The sequence below is a fragment of the Gopherus flavomarginatus genome, chromosome 6 (assembly GCF_025201925.1).
Source record: "Gopherus flavomarginatus isolate rGopFla2 chromosome 6, rGopFla2.mat.asm, whole genome shotgun sequence".
NCBI lineage: Eukaryota > Metazoa > Chordata > Testudines > Testudinidae > Gopherus > Gopherus flavomarginatus.
The window spans coordinates 116838430-116857914 of record NC_066622.1 but is presented as its reverse complement, the minus strand read 5'-3'; the positions used below and the strand labels follow the sequence as shown (position 1 = coordinate 116857914).

The following is a 19485-nucleotide window of genomic DNA, read 5'->3' as shown; positions in this document are numbered from 1 at the left end:
CTAGTCTCTGGCAGATTTTGCCTGTCAGTCTTTCACTCTCAGGCAGCCTTACCTTACCTGCCCTTTTTCTGATCACTCCTTCTCAGTCTCTGCCGACTTATATGGGATAGATGCCTTCTTTTAAACCCAGTTTCAGAGGCAGCTATGTAGTCACAGGTGCACTAGCCTTGTTCCTCTTAAAGGACGAGTGTCTCCCCGTGACGGCTGGAGGAAAAAAATTGGTAAATCTTAGCATCTTTAATATCTTTCCCAATGTTTCATATCATACATTTCCAATATTTGCAATACTTTATCTCTGTCTGACTCAAGGCCAGAGGCATTCAGGCATTTCCTGCAGTAGGATGAGATGTGGTATATAAAAACCAAAAAAGGAACAATTTTAACTTTCTATTTTTTAGGAAAATTTTTGAATTCAAGAGTTAATGACTTATTATTCAAGTTTGAGAGTTTAAAAAGTTCATAGTTAAACAATTACTTGAAAATTATGTTTTTGTAGATTACCAAATTTTAACTGAAAGCCATTAATGCTGTGTAACTTGCAAATGCCCGAAGTATATTTCTACTAGTACTGTGATTCTGATTCATAATCTTTGCAGTGGAACGTAAGCCCTAAAATGTTATGCAATGAAACATCATCATGGTTTTAGATTTTATAGTTAAATAGCTTACAGGCTTCTCAACCAGAGGCAAATTTCGTTTTTCAGTTTTTGAGGTTGATATTATGCACTTATGACTTTTAATTTAGTACATATTCTATGTACATGACACACTGCAAAATCAAAGCCTTTAAAATCAAATTATAATTTTATGTTTCAGAATTTCTACAAAGAAATTGAAAGAGAAGAAATGTACATAAGGTGTGTAAGCATGCCCTTTGACATATTTTTCCAGCTCACTTTCCTATAATTGGAAAAAATGAATTGTCTGCTGAGCTACTGATTTGGAGGGGGGGAAATGGCAGAAATGAAAGGCACATACCTGTACTGAGGCATAAGCAGACTGAGTTTACAGAGAATAATAAGCATCAGTAATTAGGCTCATAAACTTTTTTAACCTTACTACATCACTTTCACTTTCATTATTATAACCATTTAAATACTTAAAGGTATTATGACCTACAGAAGAAAATTAAGGCAAAAGAAAAGCAAGGAACTAATTGAATTTTATTTTCTGCCAACTTAAAAGATCTGCTGGAATAAAGACCGTTAATGAGTATATGTCAAATGTTTATTTTAAGCTTAAAGCTTTCAGGAACCCATATAAGATTTTCCTTTATTATGTAACTTTAAAAATGGTAACATTGCAAGAAAGCTTCTGATTGCAGTTTTCTAGTGAACTTTGTTGCTACTCCCATATTTTTACATCAATTTAAGATACTCCATCTGCTGTACTGTTGTGATAAAACAGATTCTCTCGTTGTTGTGCTATGAGTATTTGCATATCCTTTATGCATTCATTCTTAGCCACTTATTCTCATCTTGGGAGAAAGAGTAACATAATTCTCATCAATGTACATGCCTTTTTGTCTTAAAGAATTAAATTTGTGCCTTGCAACAGAAGGATGAATTGCTGACTATGAAAGTGCATTCAAGAGCATTATTCATGCATATGTCTGATACAACATCTGTATGAGGCCAATCCAGAACCCATTGAAGTCAATGGGAACAGGATCAAATCCTATTTCTGTAAACAGAAAATGTTGACTCAATTTAATATGGGCACTGAAGCTTGTTTTTAAATTGATTTTTAAAGTACACAATTAATCTACTTATTGGTAATTGCTTCGAAAAACAAAATAGAATTCTTCTCAAGATGTAGGCCGGTCTTGAGGTTCAGGCAAAAGACTAGAAGTCAGAATACCTTTGTTCTTTGCTAGCTCTGCCACAAACATCATGTATGATGCTGGGCCCATTGATTTGTTCTCCTGTGTCTATTTCCCCATCTATAAGATTAGGATAATACCGCCTACTACACAGGTGTGATGTGAGGTTTAATTCATAAATAAGTGCAAGGCATTTTCAGCTCTTTGGAAGAAAGGCATTATAGAAATGCAAAGTTATTGTTCTTTATCATATAATTAGTATTTTATATTATTTTCCTATCATTCTGTCTGACTTTTTTATCTGACAGGAATGGTTTGGGAAAATGAAGTGAGGACTGCAAGTTGCTAGTGTTGCTCTTTAAAGAGAATTGCACTTTTATATCAAACTCTTTACATGTCTTTTTTTTTCTGCTCGTCTCCCAAAAAACAGGACATCAGAACAAGTTACAGTTTTATAGCTATTCTAAAACATACTAGTATATTTTGTTGATGTTGCTGATGGTTTTCTTGGCATGCTGTATCCGAAAAATTTGTCTGAAGAAGAGAAATATGAGCTTTAAAAAATCCCAGATATGTTTTACTGTTTGAACATAGAATTTAGCTGTTGTAGTCTTCAACACAAATTATTTTGTGACATTTTAAGAATTGACTCTCTTTTATTACCGTAGGTATTTGTACAAGCTATGTGACCTGCACAAAGAGTGTGATAACTACACTGAAGCTGCCTACACATTACTTCTGCACGCAAAGCTTCTTAAGGTAAAGTACTTGAAATATATTTAGCATTTTGAAGATCTTGCTGTTGCAGATGTATGTAGCTTTGTGTTTATTTTTTCATATGAGCTTTAGGACATCCACATTTACAAATTATAATAATTGCCGTATTCAAAAAAAAGAAGTAATTCAAAGTTGTATTGTGATTTACTATTTGTTCCATAATTAGATGTTATTGTAAACTTAGAATATAGCCTAGAGAACGAAAATTGAATCCATGTTCTCTCAGTCTCGTAGAAGAGCAATGTGACTTACTGATGATGATGATGATGATCTAAAACATCAGCAGTAAAAGTGCAATAAAATCAAGAGTAAATAGCATAAACTATCAATAAAAAGCTAACAATTAGCTAAATGCATAGGAATGCTAGTAACCTTTGGAAGAATCTAAGCACTGCAAATCAGCTTTTCATAGAAAACTGTGCTAAAGTAATGAATGAGTCAGCCCAAGAGTCTAGTGGAAGCTCAGTGCACTGTTATGGAGGATCTTAAACTTAGTCCTTTGCTTCAAGACATTGGGGAAAAATGAACAGTAGTCCTCCTTCCAAGATCATGTCTTTTTAAAGGAGTGTCTATAATAATTCAATGGTATGATGTACCAAATGCATCTAAATTCATTTAATGATACCACTGTACTTTAAAGAAAGTCTGAAATAGGTCAATAAATAGACCATAGTATAAATTAAATTAATTGTATAACGTCTTAATAAAACACAGAGAATTTTAATATTACCGGGTAATAATACCTAACTTTTTATAGCTTTGATTGACAGTGTAATAAAGCCATAATGTAATGTCACTTAAAAGCTTCACTTTATACATATTGTTATCTAAAACTAGTGGCTTACTTACGTCATTACATCATAAATATTGCTGCATATATTAACAGTTTCTTTTATTCCCTGAATTGTCATCTAGGAAGATTCCAGTTGCACTTCAACAGTATGCATGCCATTTTGAAATCACATTTTTACTTTACTACTCCACCCATGTTAATGAGTGACAGTGAGTTTTTATTTTTAGCTTTAAAAGAGAGAGGGGGAGAAGTAGAAATCTAAACTTCACACTGGAAATGGTCAGATTTTTTTAAAATCTTTGTTTTTCTGTTTATGGCCTGATTGTGCAAAAACTTACATCAGTACTTAACTTCGTGCATATGGAGTCAATTGGGCTGGCCACGCATTATAAAATTGAGCACGAGTATAAGTCTTTGCAGGGTTAGATCCTGTGTCAAAGGGATCTCAAAGGGAGGGAGCTCAAAAAATAAGACATGGAAAGGTAGAAGAAAGGATTAAATTTGGGACTTGAGTTTGGATAGTGCATATACTTCAGTGTGTCAAGATCTTCACTCTTTTGATCATTCTTCCCATAGACTTTAGTGCAAATTTCATATGCTTATTGAGAAAAAAAATTTGGTCTTCAGTAAGTGAGAGCTGCATAACTGAGCTGATGTTCATGCAGTGCATGTACCAGAAAGCACGTCCTTCTATAAACTTTAATTTTATTATGATAATTAAAGCATGTAAAATAGGGAAATGATTTAGTGAAAAATTTTGAAATTGTTTAAGTTATTTCTGTTTAGCAGAGTTTGAAATTACTCATTTTCTGTGAAATCTTCCATTATATTTTTATAAAAACTTGTACTGCATTCATTTTCATAATACTTTGTTTATTGAAAACTCTAAGAAAAGACAGTCATTGGTAAACTAAATTTTTCCATAACAATTTTGATAAACATTTCAATAAAAATTGGTAAAAATTATAAAAATATTATGCAAGTTTTTGCAAAAAATTTAAAATGTCAATAATTTTGACCATTTTTCATGAAAAGTTTCAGTTTTGAACAAAGGTCATTTTTCTAGAATGAAAAAAGTTTCCGTACAAAATACTTTGTCCAGCCCTGAAGATGTTTTTTTAGAATGAGGATTCTGTATAGGTAACTGATGGAAAACAATGTTTATGGTAAAATAGGTATGTCTAGTATCAGAGGGTAGCCGTGTTAGTCTGGATCTGTAAAAGCAGCAAAGAGTCCTGTGGCACCTTATAGACTAACAGACGTTTTGGAGCATGAGCTTTCGTGGGTGAATACCCACTTCCTCAGATGCATGTAATGGAAATATCCAGGGGCAGTTGTATATATGTGTGCTAGCAAGCAAGCTAGAGATAACGAGGTCAGTTCAATCAGGGAGGATGAGGCCCTGTTCTAGCAGTTGAGGTGTGAAAACCAAGAGAGGAGAAACTGGTTCTGTAATTGGCAAGCCATTCACAGTCTTTGTTCAATCCTGAGCTGATGGTGTCAAATTTGCAGATGAACTGAAGCTCAGCAGTTTCTCTTTGAAGTCTGGTCCTGAAGTTTTTTTGCTGCAGGATGGCCACCTTAAGGTCTGCTATAGTGTGGCCAGGGAGGTTGAAGTGCTCTCCTACAGGTTTTTGTATATTGCCATTCCTAATGTCTGATTTGTGTCCATTTATCCTTTTCCGTAGAGACTGTCCAGTTTGGCCGATGTACATAGCAGAGGGGCATTGTTGGCATATGATGGCGTATATTATATTGGTGGATGTGCAGGTGAATGAACCAGTGATGGTGTGGCTGATCTGGTTAGGTCCTGTGATGGTGTCGCTGGTGTAGATATGTGGGCAGAGTTGGCATCGAGGTTTGTTGCATGGATTGGTTCCTGAGCTAGAGTTATTATGGTGTGGTGTGCAGTTACCGGTGAGAATATGTTTCAGGTTGGCAGGTTGTCTGTGGGCAAGGATCGGCCTGCCACCCAAGGCCTGTGAAAGTGTGGGATCATTGTCCAGGATGGGTTGTAGATCCTTGATGATGCGTTGGAGGGGTTTTAGCTGGGGGCTGTATGTGATGGCCAGTGGAGTCCTGTTGGTTTCTCTCTTGGGTTTGTCTTGCAGTAGGAGGCTTCTGGGTACACGTCTGGCTCTGTTGATCTGTTTCCTTATTTCCTCGTGCGGGTATTGTAGTTTTGAGAATGCTTGGTGGAGATTTTGTAGGTGTTGGTCTCTGTCTGAGGGGTCAGAGCAGATGCGGTTGTACCTCAGTGCTTGGCTGTAGACAATGGATCGTGTGATGTGCCCGGGATGGAAGCTGGAGGCATGAAGGTAGGCATAGCGGTCGGTGGGTTTTCGATATAGGGTGGTGTTAATGTGACCATCACTTATTTGCACCGTGGTGTCAAGAAAGTGGACCTCCCGTGTAGATTGGTCCAGGCTGAGGTTGATGGTGGGGTGGAAGCTGTTGAAATCATGGTGGAATTTTTCCAGAGTCTCCTTCCCATGGGTCCAGATGATGAAGATGTCATCAATGTAGCGTAGATAGAGAAGGGGTGTGAGTGGACGAGAGCTGAGGAAGCGTTGTTCCAGGTCGGCCATGAAGATATTGGCATATTGTGGAGCCATGCGGGTGCCCATAGCAGTGCCACTGATCTGGAGATATATATTGTCATCAAATTTGAAATAGTTGTGTGTAAGTATAAAGGCACAGAGCTCAGCAGCCAGTTGTGCTGTGGCATCATCAGGGATAGTGTTCCTGACAGCTTGTATTCCATCTGTGTGTGGGATGTTTGTGTAGAGAGCCTCTACATCCATGGTGGCTAGGATGGTGTTTTCTGGGAGGTCACCAATGCATTGGAGTTTCCTCAGGAAATCAGTGGTGTCGCGGAGATAGCTGGGAGTGCTGGTGGCATAGGGTCTGAGTAGAGAGTCCATATATCCAGACAGTCCTTCAGTGAGAGTGCCAATGCCCGAGATGATGGGGCGTCCAGGATTTCCGGGTTTGTGGATCTTGGGTAGTAGATAGAATAACCCTGGTCGGGGCTCTGGGGGTATGCTGATTTCTTCTGGTGTAAGTGTAGGGAGTGTCCTGAGTAGATGCTGTAGTTTCTTAGTGTATTCCTCAGTGGGATCTGAGGGAAGTGGCCTGTAGAATTTGGTATTGGAGAGTTGTCTGGTTGCCTCCTTTTGATAGTCAGACCTGTTCATGATGACAACAGCACCTCCTTTATCAGCCTCTTTGATGATAATGTCAGGGTGGTTTCTGAGGCTGTGGATGGCATTGCGTTCTGCACGACTTAGGTTGTGAGGCAAGCGATGTTGTTGTTCCACGATTTCTGCCTGTGCACGCCGGCGGAAGCATTCAATGTATAGGTCCAGGCTGTCATTTCGACCCTCAGGAGGAGTCCATGTGGAGTTCTTTTTCTTGTGCTGTTGGTGGGAGGGCACCCGTGTATCAGTGCACTGTTCAGTGTTGTCCTGGAAGTATTCTTTGAGTCGGAGGCGGCGAAAGTAGGCTTCCAGATCACCACAGAACTGTATCATGTTGGTGGGGGTGGCAGGGCAGAAAGAGAGTCCCCGAGATAGGACAGACTTTTCTTCTGGGCTGAGTGTGTAGTTGGATAGATTGACGATATTGCTGGGTGGGTTAGGGGTACCACTGTTGTGGCCCCATGTGGCAGGTAGGAGTTTAGACAGCTTACAGTCCTTTTTCCTTTGAAGAGAGGTGAAGTGAGTAATGTAGATCTCCTGTCTTATTCTAGTGAAGTCCGTTTGTATAGAAGTTTGGTTATTAATGAGAGTCTCCAGGATGGAGAGCTCTTTTTTGATGTTTTCCTGTTTGCTGTATAGGATGCTGATCAGGTGGTTCCTCAGTTTTTTTGATAGAGTATGACATAATCTCTCACTGTGGTCTGTGTAGTATGTAGATAGCAGTGGATTTTTACCTTTAGTCCATTTGGTATGATGTCCATCCGTTTGCATTTGGAAAGGAAGATGATATCTGTCTGTATTTGTGCAAGTTTCTTCATGAGGTTGATGGATTTCCATTCCATACGGCTAAATGCAGTGCCTTGCATGGTGTCAAGTATCAGAGGGTAGCCGTGTTAGTCTGGATCTGTAAAAGCAGCAAAGAGTCCTGTGGCACCTTATAGACTAACAGACGTTTTGGAGCATGAGCTTTCGTGGGTGAATACCCACTTCCTCAGATGCATGTAATGGAAATATCCAGGGGCAGTTGTATATATGTGTGCTAGCAAGCAAGCTAGAGATAACGAGGTCAGTTCAATCAGGGAGGATGAGGCCCTGTTCTAGCAGTTGAGGTGTGAAAACCAAGAGAGGAGAAACTGGTTCTGTAATTGGCAAGCCATTCACAGTCTTTGTTCAATCCTGAGCTGATGGTGTCAAATTTGCAGATGAACTGAAGCTCAGCAGTTTCTCTTTGAAGTCTGGTCCTGAAGTTTTTTTGCTGCAGGATGGCCACCTTAAGGTCTGCTATAGTGTGGCCAGGGAGGTTGAAGTGCTCTCCTACAGGTTTTTGTATATTGCCATTCCTAATGTCTGATTTGTGTCCATTTATCCTTTTCCGTAGAGACTGTCCAGTTTGGCCGATGTACATAGCAGAGGGGCATTGTTGGCATATGATGGCGTATATTATATTGGTGGATGTGCAGGTGAATGAACCAGTGATGGTGTGGCTGATCTGGTTAGGTCCTGTGATGGTGTCGCTGGTGTAGATATGTGGGCAGAGTTGGCATCGAGGTTTGTTGCATGGATTGGTTCCTGAGCTAGAGTTATTATGGTGTGGTGTGCAGTTACCGGTGAGAATATGTTTCAGGTTGGCAGGTTGTCTGTGGGCAAGGATCGGCCTGCCACCCAAGGCCTGTGAAAGTGTGGGATCATTGTCCAGGATGGGTTGTAGATCCTTGATGATGCGTTGGAGGGGTTTTAGCTGGGGGCTGTATGTGATGGCCAGTGGAGTCCTGTTGGTTTCTCTCTTGGGTTTGTCTTGCAGTAGGAGGCTTCTGGGTACACGTCTGGCTCTGTTGATCTGTTTCCTTATTTCCTCGTGCGGGTATTGTAGTTTTGAGAATGCTTGGTGGAGATTTTGTAGGTGTTGGTCTCTGTCTGAGGGGTCAGAGCAGATGCGGTTGTACCTCAGTGCTTGGCTGTAGACAATGGATCGTGTGATGTGCCCGGGATGGAAGCTGGAGGCATGAAGGTAGGCATAGCGGTCGGTGGGTTTTCGATATAGGGTGGTGTTAATGTGACCATCACTTATTTGCACCGTGGTGTCAAGAAAGTGGACCTCCCGTGTAGATTGGTCCAGGCTGAGGTTGATGGTGGGGTGGAAGCTGTTGAAATCATGGTGGAATTTTTCCAGAGTCTCCTTCCCATGGGTCCAGATGATGAAGATGTCATCAATGTAGCGTAGATAGAGAAGGGGTGTGAGTGGACGAGAGCTGAGGAAGCGTTGTTCCAGGTCGGCCATGAAGATATTGGCATATTGTGGAGCCATGCGGGTGCCCATAGCAGTGCCACTGATCTGGAGATATATATTGTCATCAAATTTGAAATAGTTGTGTGTAAGTATAAAGGCACAGAGCTCAGCAGCCAGTTGTGCTGTGGCATCATCAGGGATAGTGTTCCTGACAGCTTGTATTCCATCTGTGTGTGGGATGTTTGTGTAGAGAGCCTCTACATCCATGGTGGCTAGGATGGTGTTTTCTGGGAGGTCACCAATGCATTGGAGTTTCCTCAGGAAATCAGTGGTGTCGCGGAGATAGCTGGGAGTGCTGGTGGCATAGGGTCTGAGTAGAGAGTCCATATATCCAGACAGTCCTTCAGTGAGAGTGCCAATGCCCGAGATGATGGGGCGTCCAGGATTTCCGGGTTTGTGGATCTTGGGTAGTAGATAGAATAACCCTGGTCGGGGCTCTGGGGGTATGCTGATTTCTTCTGGTGTAAGTGTAGGGAGTGTCCTGAGTAGATGCTGTAGTTTCTTAGTGTATTCCTCAGTGGGATCTGAGGGAAGTGGCCTGTAGAATTTGGTATTGGAGAGTTGTCTGGTTGCCTCCTTTTGATAGTCAGACCTGTTCATGATGACAACAGCACCTCCTTTATCAGCCTCTTTGATGATAATGTCAGGGTGGTTTCTGAGGCTGTGGATGGCATTGCGTTCTGCACGACTTAGGTTGTGAGGCAAGCGATGTTGTTGTTCCACGATTTCTGCCTGTGCACGCCGGCGGAAGCATTCAATGTATAGGTCCAGGCTGTCATTTCGACCCTCAGGAGGAGTCCATGTGGAGTTCTTTTTCTTGTGCTGTTGGTGGGAGGGCACCCGTGTATCAGTGCACTGTTCAGTGTTGTCCTGGAAGTATTCTTTGAGTCGGAGGCGGCGAAAGTAGGCTTCCAGATCACCACAGAACTGTATCATGTTGGTGGGGGTGGCAGGGCAGAAAGAGAGTCCCCGAGATAGGACAGACTTTTCTTCTGGGCTGAGTGTGTAGTTGGATAGATTGACGATATTGCTGGGTGGGTTAGGGGTACCACTGTTGTGGCCCCATGTGGCAGGTAGGAGTTTAGACAGCTTACAGTCCTTTTTCCTTTGAAGAGAGGTGAAGTGAGTAATGTAGATCTCCTGTCTTATTCTAGTGAAGTCCGTTTGTATAGAAGTTTGGTTATTAATGAGAGTCTCCAGGATGGAGAGCTCTTTTTTGATGTTTTCCTGTTTGCTGTATAGGATGCTGATCAGGTGGTTCCTCAGTTTTTTTGATAGAGTATGACATAATCTCTCACTGTGGTCTGTGTAGTATGTAGATAGCAGTGGATTTTTTACCTTTAGTCCATTTGGTATGATGTCCATCCGTTTGCATTTGGAAAGGAAGATGATATCTGTCTGTATTTGTGCAAGTTTCTTCATGAGGTTGATGGATTTCCATTCCATACGGCTAAATGCAGTGCCTTGCATGGTGTCAAGTATCAGAGGGTAGCCGTGTTAGTCTGGATCTGTAAAAGCAGCAAAGAGTCCTGTGGCACCTTATAGACTAACAGACGTTTTGGAGCATGAGCTTTCGTGGGTGAATACCCACTTCCTCAGATGCATGTAATGGAAATATCCAGGGGCAGTTGTATATATGTGTGCTAGCAAGCAAGCTAGAGATAACGAGGTCAGTTCAATCAGGGAGGATGAGGCCCTGTTCTAGCAGTTGAGGTGTGAAAACCAAGAGAGGAGAAACTGGTTCTGTAATTGGCAAGCCATTCACAGTCTTTGTTCAATCCTGAGCTGATGGTGTCAAATTTGCAGATGAACTGAAGCTCAGCAGTTTCTCTTTGAAGTCTGGTCCTGAAGTTTTTTTGCTGCAGGATGGCCACCTTAAGGTCTGCTATAGTGTGGCCAGGGAGGTTGAAGTGCTCTCCTACAGGTTTTTGTATATTGCCATTCCTAATGTCTGATTTGTGTCCATTTATCCTTTTCCGTAGAGACTGTCCAGTTTGGCCGATGTACATAGCAGAGGGGCATTGTTGGCATATGATGGCGTATATTATATTGGTGGATGTGCAGGTGAATGAACCAGTGATGGTGTGGCTGATCTGGTTAGGTCCTGTGATGGTGTCGCTGGTGTAGATATGTGGGCAGAGTTGGCATCGAGGTTTGTTGCATGGATTGGTTCCTGAGCTAGAGTTATTATGGTGTGGTGTGCAGTTACCGGTGAGAATATGTTTCAGGTTGGCAGGTTGTCTGTGGGCAAGGATCGGCCTGCCACCCAAGGCCTGTGAAAGTGTGGGATCATTGTCCAGGATGGGTTGTAGATCCTTGATGATGCGTTGGAGGGGTTTTAGCTGGGGGCTGTATGTGATGGCCAGTGGAGTCCTGTTGGTTTCTCTCTTGGGTTTGTCTTGCAGTAGGAGGCTTCTGGGTACACGTCTGGCTCTGTTGATCTGTTTCCTTATTTCCTCGTGCGGGTATTGTAGTTTTGAGAATGCTTGGTGGAGATTTTGTAGGTGTTGGTCTCTGTCTGAGGGGTCAGAGCAGATGCGGTTGTACCTCAGTGCTTGGCTGTAGACAATGGATCGTGTGATGTGCCCGGGATGGAAGCTGGAGGCATGAAGGTAGGCATAGCGGTCGGTGGGTTTTCGATATAGGGTGGTGTTAATGTGACCATCACTTATTTGCACCGTGGTGTCAAGAAAGTGGACCTCCCGTGTAGATTGGTCCAGGCTGAGGTTGATGGTGGGGTGGAAGCTGTTGAAATCATGGTGGAATTTTTCCAGAGTCTCCTTCCCATGGGTCCAGATGATGAAGATGTCATCAATGTAGCGTAGATAGAGAAGGGGTGTGAGTGGACGAGAGCTGAGGAAGCGTTGTTCCAGGTCGGCCATGAAGATATTGGCATATTGTGGAGCCATGCGGGTGCCCATAGCAGTGCCACTGATCTGGAGATATATATTGTCATCAAATTTGAAATAGTTGTGTGTAAGTATAAAGGCACAGAGCTCAGCAGCCAGTTGTGCTGTGGCATCATCAGGGATAGTGTTCCTGACAGCTTGTATTCCATCTGTGTGTGGGATGTTTGTGTAGAGAGCCTCTACATCCATGCAGCAAAAAAACTTCAGGACCAGACTTCAAAGAGAAACTGCTGAGCTTCAGTTCATCTGCAAATTTGACACCATCAGCTCAGGATTGAACAAAGACTGTGAATGGCTTGCCAATTACAGAACCAGTTTCTCCTCTCTTGGTTTTCACACCTCAACTGCTAGAACAGGGCCTCATCCTCCCTGATTGAACTGACCTCGTTATCTCTAGCTTGCTTGCTAGCACACATATATACAACTGCCCCTGGATATTTCCATTACATGCATCTGAGGAAGTGGGTATTCACCCACGAAAGCTCATGCTCCAAAACGTCTGTTAGTCTATAAGGTGCCACAGGACTCTTTGCTGCTTTTACAGATCCAGACTAACACGGCTACCCTCTGATACTTGACACCATGCAAGGCACTGCATTTAGCCGTATGGAATGGAAATCCATCAACCTCATGAAGAAACTTGCACAAATACAGACAGATATCATCTTCCTTTCCAAATGCAAACGGATGGACATCATACCAAATGGACTAAAGGTAAAAAATCCACTGCTATCTACATACTACACAGACCACAGTGAGAGATTATGTCATACTCTATCAAAAAAACTGAGGAACCACCTGATCAGCATCCTATACAGCAAACAGGAAAACATCAAAAAAGAGCTCTCCATCCTGGAGACTCTCATTAATAACCAAACTTCTATACAAACGGACTTCACTAGAATAAGACAGGAGATCTACATTACTCACTTCACCTCTCTTCAAAGGAAAAAGGACTGTAAGCTGTCTAAACTCCTACCTGCCACATGGGGCCACAACAGTGGTACCCCTAACCCACCCAGCAATATCGTCAATCTATCCAACTACACACTCAGCCCAGAAGAAAAGTCTGTCCTATCTCGGGGACTCTCTTTCTGCCCTGCCACCCCCCACCAACATGATACAGTTCTGTGGTGATCTGGAAGCCTACTTTCGCCGCCTCCGACTCAAAGAATACTTCCAGGACAACACTGAACAGTGCACTGATACACGGGTGCCCTCCCACCAACAGCACAAGAAAAAGAACTCCACATGGACTCCTCCTGAGGGTCGAAATGACAGCCTGGACCTATACATTGAATGCTTCCGCCGGCGTGCACAGGCAGAAATCGTGGAACAACAACATCGCTTGCCTCACAACCTAAGTCGTGCAGAACGCAATGCCATCCACAGCCTCAGAAACCACCCTGACATTATCATCAAAGAGGCTGATAAAGGAGGTGCTGTTGTCATCATGAACAGGTCTGACTATCAAAAGGAGGCAACCAGACAACTCTCCAATACCAAATTCTACAGGCCACTTCCCTCAGATCCCACTGAGGAATACACTAAGAAACTACAGCATCTACTCAGGACACTCCCTACACTTACACCAGAAGAAATCAGCATACCCCCAGAGCCCCGACCAGGGTTATTCTATCTACTACCCAAGATCCACAAACCCGGAAATCCTGGACGCCCCATCATCTCGGGCATTGGCACTCTCACTGAAGGACTGTCTGGATATATGGACTCTCTACTCAGACCCTATGCCACCAGCACTCCCAGCTATCTCCGCGACACCACTGATTTCCTGAGGAAACTCCAATGCATTGGTGACCTCCCAGAAAACACCATCCTAGCCACCATGGATGTAGAGGCTCTCTACACAAACATCCCACACACAGATGGAATACAAGCTGTCAGGAACACTATCCCTGATGATGCCACAGCACAACTGGCTGCTGAGCTCTGTGCCTTTATACTTACACACAACTATTTCAAATTTGATGACAATATATATCTCCAGATCAGTGGCACTGCTATGGGCACCCGCATGGCTCCACAATATGCCAATATCTTCATGGCCGACCTGGAACAACGCTTCCTCAGCTCTCGTCCACTCACACCCCTTCTCTATCTACGCTACATTGATGACATCTTCATCATCTGGACCCATGGGAAGGAGACTCTGGAAAAATTCCACCATGATTTCAACAGCTTCCACCCCACCATCAACCTCAGCCTGGACCAATCTACACGGGAGGTCCACTTTCTTGACACCACGGTGCAAATAAGTGATGGTCACATTAACACCACCCTATATCGAAAACCCACCGACCGCTATGCCTACCTTCATGCCTCCAGCTTCCATCCCGGGCACATCACACGATCCATTGTCTACAGCCAAGCACTGAGGTACAACCGCATCTGCTCTGACCCCTCAGACAGAGACCAACACCTACAAAATCTCCACCAAGCATTCTCAAAACTACAATACCCGCACGAGGAAATAAGGAAACAGATCAACAGAGCCAGACGTGTACCCAGAAGCCTCCTACTGCAAGACAAACCCAAGAGAGAAACCAACAGGACTCCACTGGCCATCACATACAGCCCCCAGCTAAAACCCCTCCAACGCATCATCAAGGATCTACAACCCATCCTGGACAATGATCCCACACTTTCACAGGCCTTGGGTGGCAGGCCGATCCTTGCCCACAGACAACCTGCCAACCTGAAACATATTCTCACCGGTAACTGCACACCACACCATAATAACTCTAGCTCAGGAACCAATCCATGCAACAAACCTCGATGCCAACTCTGCCCACATATCTACACCAGCGACACCATCACAGGACCTAACCAGATCAGCCACACCATCACTGGTTCATTCACCTGCACATCCACCAATATAATATACGCCATCATATGCCAACAATGCCCCTCTGCTATGTACATCGGCCAAACTGGACAGTCTCTACGGAAAAGGATAAATGGACACAAATCAGACATTAGGAATGGCAATATACAAAAACCTGTAGGAGAGCACTTCAACCTCCCTGGCCACACTATAGCAGACCTTAAGGTGGCCATCCTGCAGCAAAAAAACTTCAGGACCAGACTTCAAAGAGAAACTGCTGAGCTTCAGTTCATCTGCAAATTTGACACCATCAGCTCAGGATTGAACAAAGACTGTGAATGGCTTGCCAATTACAGAACCAGTTTCTCCTCTCTTGGTTTTCACACCTCAACTGCTAGAACAGGGCCTCATCCTCCCTGATTGAACTGACCTCGTTATCTCTAGCTTGCTTGCTAGCACACATATATACAACTGCCCCTGGATATTTCCATTACATGCATCTGAGGAAGTGGGTATTCACCCACGAAAGCTCATGCTCCAAAACGTCTGTTAGTCTATAAGGTGCCACAGGACTCTTTGCTGCTTTTACAGATCCAGACTAACACGGCTACCCTCTGATACTTGACACCATGCAAGGCACTGCATTTAGCCGTATGGAATGGAAATCCATCAACCTCATGAAGAAACTTGCACAAATACAGACAGATATCATCTTCCTTTCCAAATGCAAACGGATGGACATCATACCAAATGGACTAAAGGTAAAAAATCCACTGCTATCTACATACTACACAGACCACAGTGAGAGATTATGTCATACTCTATCAAAAAAACTGAGGAACCACCTGATCAGCATCCTATACAGCAAACAGGAAAACATCAAAAAAGAGCTCTCCATCCTGGAGACTCTCATTAATAACCAAACTTCTATACAAACGGACTTCACTAGAATAAGACAGGAGATCTACATTACTCACTTCACCTCTCTTCAAAGGAAAAAGGACTGTAAGCTGTCTAAACTCCTACCTGCCACATGGGGCCACAACAGTGGTACCCCTAACCCACCCAGCAATATCGTCAATCTATCCAACTACACACTCAGCCCAGAAGAAAAGTCTGTCCTATCTCGGGGACTCTCTTTCTGCCCTGCCACCCCCACCAACATGATACAGTTCTGTGGTGATCTGGAAGCCTACTTTCGCCGCCTCCGACTCAAAGAATACTTCCAGGACAACACTGAACAGTGCACTGATACACGGGTGCCCTCCCACCAACAGCACAAGAAAAAGAACTCCACATGGACTCCTCCTGAGGGTCGAAATGACAGCCTGGACCTATACATTGAATGCTTCCGCCGGCGTGCACAGGCAGAAATCGTGGAACAACAACATCGCTTGCCTCACAACCTAAGTCGTGCAGAACGCAATGCCATCCACAGCCTCAGAAACCACCCTGACATTATCATCAAAGAGGCTGATAAAGGAGGTGCTGTTGTCATCATGAACAGGTCTGACTATCAAAAGGAGGCAACCAGACAACTCTCCAATACCAAATTCTACAGGCCACTTCCCTCAGATCCCACTGAGGAATACACTAAGAAACTACAGCATCTACTCAGGACACTCCCTACACTTACACCAGAAGAAATCAGCATACCCCCAGAGCCCCGACCAGGGTTATTCTATCTACTACCCAAGATCCACAAACCCGGAAATCCTGGACGCCCCATCATCTCGGGCATTGGCACTCTCACTGAAGGACTGTCTGGATATATGGACTCTCTACTCAGACCCTATGCCACCAGCACTCCCAGCTATCTCCGCGACACCACTGATTTCCTGAGGAAACTCCAATGCATTGGTGACCTCCCAGAAAACACCATCCTAGCCACCATGGATGTAGAGGCTCTCTACACAAACATCCCACACACAGATGGAATACAAGCTGTCAGGAACACTATCCCTGATGATGCCACAGCACAACTGGCTGCTGAGCTCTGTGCCTTTATACTTACACACAACTATTTCAAATTTGATGACAATATATATCTCCAGATCAGTGGCACTGCTATGGGCACCCGCATGGCTCCACAATATGCCAATATCTTCATGGCCGACCTGGAACAACGCTTCCTCAGCTCTCGTCCACTCACACCCCTTCTCTATCTACGCTACATTGATGACATCTTCATCATCTGGACCCATGGGAAGGAGACTCTGGAAAAATTCCACCATGATTTCAACAGCTTCCACCCCACCATCAACCTCAGCCTGGACCAATCTACACGGGAGGTCCACTTTCTTGACACCACGGTGCAAATAAGTGATGGTCACATTAACACCACCCTATATCGAAAACCCACCGACCGCTATGCCTACCTTCATGCCTCCAGCTTCCATCCCGGGCACATCACACGATCCATTGTCTACAGCCAAGCACTGAGGTACAACCGCATCTGCTCTGACCCCTCAGACAGAGACCAACACCTACAAAATCTCCACCAAGCATTCTCAAAACTACAATACCCGCACGAGGAAATAAGGAAACAGATCAACAGAGCCAGACGTGTACCCAGAAGCCTCCTACTGCAAGACAAACCCAAGAGAGAAACCAACAGGACTCCACTGGCCATCACATACAGCCCCCAGCTAAAACCCCTCCAACGCATCATCAAGGATCTACAACCCATCCTGGACAATGATCCCACACTTTCACAGGCCTTGGGTGGCAGGCCGATCCTTGCCCACAGACAACCTGCCAACCTGAAACATATTCTCACCGGTAACTGCACACCACACCATAATAACTCTAGCTCAGGAACCAATCCATGCAACAAACCTCGATGCCAACTCTGCCCACATATCTACACCAGCGACACCATCACAGGACCTAACCAGATCAGCCACACCATCACTGGTTCATTCACCTGCACATCCACCAATATAATATACGCCATCATATGCCAACAATGCCCCTCTGCTATGTACATCGGCCAAACTGGACAGTCTCTACGGAAAAGGATAAATGGACACAAATCAGACATTAGGAATGGCAATATACAAAAACCTGTAGGAGAGCACTTCAACCTCCCTGGCCACACTATAGCAGACCTTAAGGTGGCCATCCTGCAGCAAAAAAACTTCAGGACCAGACTTCAAAGAGAAACTGCTGAGCTTCAGTTCATCTGCAAATTTGACACCATCAGCTCAGGATTGAACAAAGACTGTGAATGGCTTGCCAATTACAGAACCAGTTTCTCCTCTCTTGGTTTTCACACCTCAACTGCTAGAACAGGGCCTCATCCTCCCTGATTGAACTGACCTCGTTATCTCTAGCTTGCTTGCTAGCACACATATATACAACTGCCCCTGGATATTTCCATTACATGCATCTGAGGAAGTGGGTATTCACCCACGAAAGCTCATGCTCCAAAACGTCTGTTAGTCTATAAGGTGCCACAGGACTCTTTGCTGCTTTTAGGTATGTCTAGTGAAATCACAGCTTCCAAAAGTGGGAATCAAAATAGTCATGGGAACTTCTCTGTGTGAACTAGAATGATAACAAAGAATTGACTGATAGGCAAAGTAGCAAAAGGTTAATGCACATTTTGCAAGGTTAATGCTTAAGTTTTGCATGCAAAATTTATCTCTGCACGTCATTTATAAAACCCAAATTTGGACTCTTAAGCAGACAACTGTGAGTACAAAGTAGCTTCATTCTTGTAATTTGTCACTATAATATTTCATTGTTGTGATAGCAGTAATTCAAAATAATTTATCAATTTAGAGTGTGTGCATTTATGTAAATATGTATATATGTGTATGTATAGAGATATAAACAATATGTAGCTCAGTATTTGTACCTAGAACTTTAACAGACGTATAAATTAAAAGCCTTTACAATTTTGTAGTGCAGTATCCTGTAGTGGGAAGCGCTATAAAAAAAACACATGTCAACAGCTATTTACCAAAGGACAAAAACCTACCAGTTACCGGATATATGAAAGATAGGGTGGTTCTTTATAAGAAAGAAGTCGGCCCTTCTAACAGCAATTAATTTTGTAAGGATTTTTAGCTAATAAATTGCAACTAAATAGTTTTAGTAATTTTAATCTGGGGAACACAGAAAAAAATGTTTGGAATAAAGAATAAATAAACTTGCATTTAGAAAGACATAATTGAAAGTGTTGACTGAAACACTTTTAAAGGCTATCCTGGGCACCTTCTTATTTTTCTCTCAGGATTGTGAATACATTGTGCCAAAATTGTAGTTGTAAGGTTGAATGTGGTTCAGAACACTTTTGTGAAATTGTGTGAAGACATTTTCAAAGGTATATACTCAACTTTATTTTAAACTTGATTGGTGATTATATAAAAACAAAAATGTCAATGATATTCAGCTGGCACTTAAAGGATAAAGCTATTGCTAAAGTGCTTTTATAAGTTATTGCTTTCATAATGAAATATATTACGCAGAGACATAACTTATGAAGTAAAGATTTGAGAAGATGGCTCTAACACCTTCAGTCACACTGGATTTTCCAGGAGGGTTTGATTACAAATTTGAATGAATAACTAGCTGATTTTGTGGACACAAGGATCTCTGTTATTCGCATTAGGGAAATTAAATGGGATTGACAGTCTGGATAATATTTTGTTACTGGAGTTATTAAATGATGTCTAGATTGTCATAACTTGCTTGATCATACTTTCCATACTTTTTATCTGATAGACAGATAAAACATTTCCCTCTATTGAGGTGCTGCATCTTCCAGGAAGATGATGGAGTTCAGAGGGCAAGATAATTTCACTCTGTCTTTTACTCATTAGATTTTGCAATTTTTTAATCAATA

General features: G+C 43.0%; 1 protein-coding gene across 3 annotated transcripts in view; it reads left to right on the top strand.

Annotated features, from left to right (window-relative positions):
* DOCK1 (dedicator of cytokinesis 1) overlaps nt 1-19485 on the top strand; it is a 620463-nt gene that overhangs the window by 509820 nt on the left and 91158 nt on the right. For all 3 annotated transcript variants that reach the window (XM_050959274.1, XM_050959273.1, XM_050959275.1), the window contains 2 exons: nt 817-857; nt 2491-2581. In XM_050959274.1, coding sequence (XP_050815231.1) covers nt 817-857; nt 2491-2581 — 132 coding nt within the window. The remainder of the gene's footprint in view (nt 1-816; nt 858-2490; nt 2582-19485) is intronic.